The following is a 3,690-nucleotide window of genomic DNA, read 5'->3' on the forward strand; positions in this document are numbered from 1 at the left end:
AATTCTTACAGCCCTGAACTATATGGGTGATTGCTGAGCTGGCATCCTGCTGAGGGCAGCAGCTCCTTTCCGGAAAAGGGGGACCCAGCGGTCATGATGAAGAGGAAGCCAACAAGAGAGTATCCCATCTGGAACAAACTCTAGCCAGCCCCAATGGCCAAGGTCAAAGGATTCTGAGACGGAAGGGGAGCTAGACGATCTAGTCCAACCTCATCACTTTACAAACTCAGCCCAGGGAGAATATATGACCCATTCAAAGTCACTCCAGGAGCGGGCAGTCTTGATGGGATTTGAACTCAGATTCCCCAATTCTGAAAGCAGGGAAACTCAACCAAGATAATGGCGGAGCATTTATTGTCTACTCTGAGGCAGGCACTGGGGACAGCAGGGCGGAAATGAAATAGCCCAGGCCTTCAAGGAGCTGACATCCTACTGAATGGGCCAGGCAGCCAACAAGCATTTATTCAGGATGTATTATGTGCTGGGCACCATGCCAGCCATGGGGATGCAAACCCCAAAAATGTAAACTCCCTTCTCTGAAGGGTCTCACAGATCATTAAGGAAAACAACACACACAAACACATAATATGTATTACGTCTGGACGTGAGTATGCATGAATGTTTGTGTATACATGTGTGTCTATGTATACACACATATATAGGTGTGTATGTGTATGTGTGTGGGCTGAGCATGTAGGTATGTATGAATGTATGTCTGTGCCCATATATACATACGTAGGTCTATGTTTGTGGGTAAATATTTACGTATGCATGCATGTATGTATGTAGATGTGCATGCATGCATGTATGTGTGTAGATGTATGTAGACAGGTAAATATATAGGTATGTAAGTATGTATGTATAAGATGGGCAAGTGTATAGGTATGTATGAATGTTTGCATGTATATGTGTGTGTGTTTATACATACACACATATATAGGTGTGTACGTGTATGTGTGTGGGGTGAGCATGTAGGTATGTACAAATGTATATATGTGTGTCTATATATACATAGGTAGGTCCATATGTGTGGGGCTAAGTATGTACATATGTATGCATGTACATATGCATATAGATAGGTAAGTATACAGGCATGCATGCATGCATGTATGTATGTGCAGATAGGTAAGTGTGTAGGTATGTATAAATATTTATGTATATTATATATGTGTGTGTCTATATATACACACACATATATAGGTGTATATGTGTATGTGTGTGGGGTGAGTATGTAGGTATGTATGAATGTATATATATGTATATGTGTATGTGTATCTATATATACATATATAGGTGTGTATGTAGGGGTAAATATGTAGGCATGTATATATGTGTGTATGCATGTATGTATGTAGACAGGTAAGTATATAGGTATGGATACATACATGCATGTATGTAGATAGGTGTGTGTGTGCATCTGTGTGCCCGTGTGTGCAGGTATGTATACATGTATGTGTACATGTGTGGAGGTGTGTGTATGCCTGCGTTGCTATGTAGGCAGGTGAATGTGTAGGTATGTACGTGCATGTATGTGTGTGTGAAGCTGCTAAGTATGTAGGTATGTGTGCATTGTGTATGTAGGTACATGAGTAGGTATTTAAGTATATAGGTATGTGTACATGTGTATAGGGAGGCAGGTAAGTAGGCAGATATGTATGCATATACAGAATAAACTTTCTCACTATACTCACTAGGTCTTTCCAGTCTCAGACACTCACTAGCTGTGTGACTCTGGACACGTCACTTCACCTCTGCCTGCCTCAGTTTCCTCATCTGTAAAATGGGGAATTATAACAGCCCCCACCTGCCAGAGTTGCTGTGAGGAACAGGTGAGGTAATATCTGTGAAGTGGTTTGCAAAACCTTAAGGCAGCACAGAAACGTCAGCTCTTCAGGTCTTGTCCAACAGCGCCAAAGAAATGAACCAAGGAGGAGGAGAGGAAGACGTTCCAGCTGGTGAAAACCACTGTGCACCAGGGAGGACCCAGGATTATTGATCAAAGAAGGAGACCCCGGTCAGAGGTGGCGGGACGGCTGAAATCCGACGCGAGCGCCCTTGCAGCCAAGGCCTCCATGGCATCTGGCCCTCTCTCAGACCCGAGGGAGGGCTGGCGCGGTGGCTCATGGGGTCTGCACTGCCTCCCCCTCCCATCCCCAGCGAAGGACAGGAGTGAAAGAACACTGCCACCTTGTGGAAGAGTCTTGTCCTGGACGGGGCCATCCTTTCGTCTGTTCACGAGGATAAATAATAGTAACACTCACTTCCGTGGAGCTCTGAGGTTTACAGGATACCTTCCTCCCACAGCTCCTACGAGGTAGACAAGGGTCGCAATCTACCTCCGAGCTTTCAGGAATCATGGGCATTCTCTACAATGATGCCAGCCACAACCGGGATGCCCTTTACTCCACACCAGAGGATGGCAAATATTATGACCTATCACCTATTTTCTGAATTTCCCTCTCCTTGGGAGCGAAGAATAGATTTGACCTTCGGACCATAGTTTGCCAACCCCTGCCTTTATATTGATGTAGAATCACAAAGTCATGGCGCATAGTGTTGTATATTTAGAGCTGGAGGTAAAGCCTTCATTTTACAGATGAGGAAACTGAGGCCTGAAGAAGTGATTTACCTGGGGTCCCATAGGTAGTAACTAGCAGAAGCAGGATCTAAACCCAGGTCCTCTAATACCCCAATCCAGTAGGCTGCTTTTTCCCCATTGCAACAGAATCTTCCTAAATTACTGGGATGAAAAACTTCATCATCACCCTAGTAACCGACCTCTCTAAGTCCCACTGGACTGGTCCTCAGACCACTTCAGACCAGTCTGTTCATGGGCTTGTCTCGGAAGTCTTTTGACCTTGGTAGAATCCTCCAACAAAGCCTTGGAGACCTGGGGTCATGTCTGAGTCCAAATGAGGCATCAGAGAAGACTTTAGTGTATCGGGGAATCATAAATGTAGGACTGGAAGAGTCCTCAGAAGCCACATAGTCTAATCACCTCATTTTACAGAGCATGAGACTGAGACCCAGAGATGGTGAGTGAGTGACTCGTCAAGGTCATACAGATTGTAAACATCAGAGGTGGAATTCAAACCCAACTCCCTCTTATTCTAGAGTCTGGGCTCTTTCCATCGCTACATTATGGGGACACTGAGGCATCCAGAGAGCAAGAGAGGTGCCCCAGATCACAGTGCTGCTCCATCACAGTGAGGACTGGAACCTTTCTGAGGCTCTGTCCCCAGGCTGGATGCTTCACAGAAGAGCTGGCCAACATCGGCCCTCACCTTGTTGAGGCTGCTCCGGTCACTCACGCTCTTGGTCAGCTGCTGGATCTCGGCCAGCTGGTCAGCCAGCCGCTTCTGCTCATTCAGTTTCTCAGCCAGCGTCTCCAGCTCTGTGAGGGCCAATTGGAGGGACAGCCTGTCTGGGTGACCTTTGGAGGTGTTCTTCAGCATGTCCTAAGAGGGGAAAAGGAGAGGAGCAGCTTCAGAGGCACATGGCACAGGGTTAGTCCTGTCTGATCTGATTCTTAGTTCTCTGTCTCTCTGTCTCTGTCTCTGTCTCCCTCCTTTCCTCTCTCTCTCTTTTTCTATGTCTCTTCTCTCTCTCTCTCCCCTCTCTTTTTCTCTCTCTCCTTTCCTTCCTCTCTCCCTTCTTCTTCTTCTCTCTCTCCCTCTCATTGTGTCTCTG

The 3,690-nt window shown here is 46.2% G+C and overlaps 1 protein-coding gene across 1 annotated transcript in view; it reads right to left on the reverse strand.

The window, feature by feature from the left end:
* Window positions 1-3,690, reverse strand: part of LOC114028523 (rho guanine nucleotide exchange factor 10-like protein) — a 101,278-nt gene that overhangs the window by 90,904 nt on the left and 6,684 nt on the right. Inside the window, exon 5 of the mRNA XM_027842792.1 lies at window positions 3,285-3,458. Within this exon, the coding sequence (XP_027698593.1) occupies window positions 3,285-3,458 (174 nt within the window). The remainder of the gene's footprint in view (window positions 1-3,284; window positions 3,459-3,690) is intronic.

The sequence above is a fragment of the Vombatus ursinus genome, unplaced genomic scaffold (genome assembly GCF_900497805.2).
Source record: "Vombatus ursinus unplaced genomic scaffold, bare-nosed wombat genome assembly UNPS02014884.1, whole genome shotgun sequence".
Taxonomy (NCBI): domain Eukaryota; kingdom Metazoa; phylum Chordata; class Mammalia; order Diprotodontia; family Vombatidae; genus Vombatus; species Vombatus ursinus.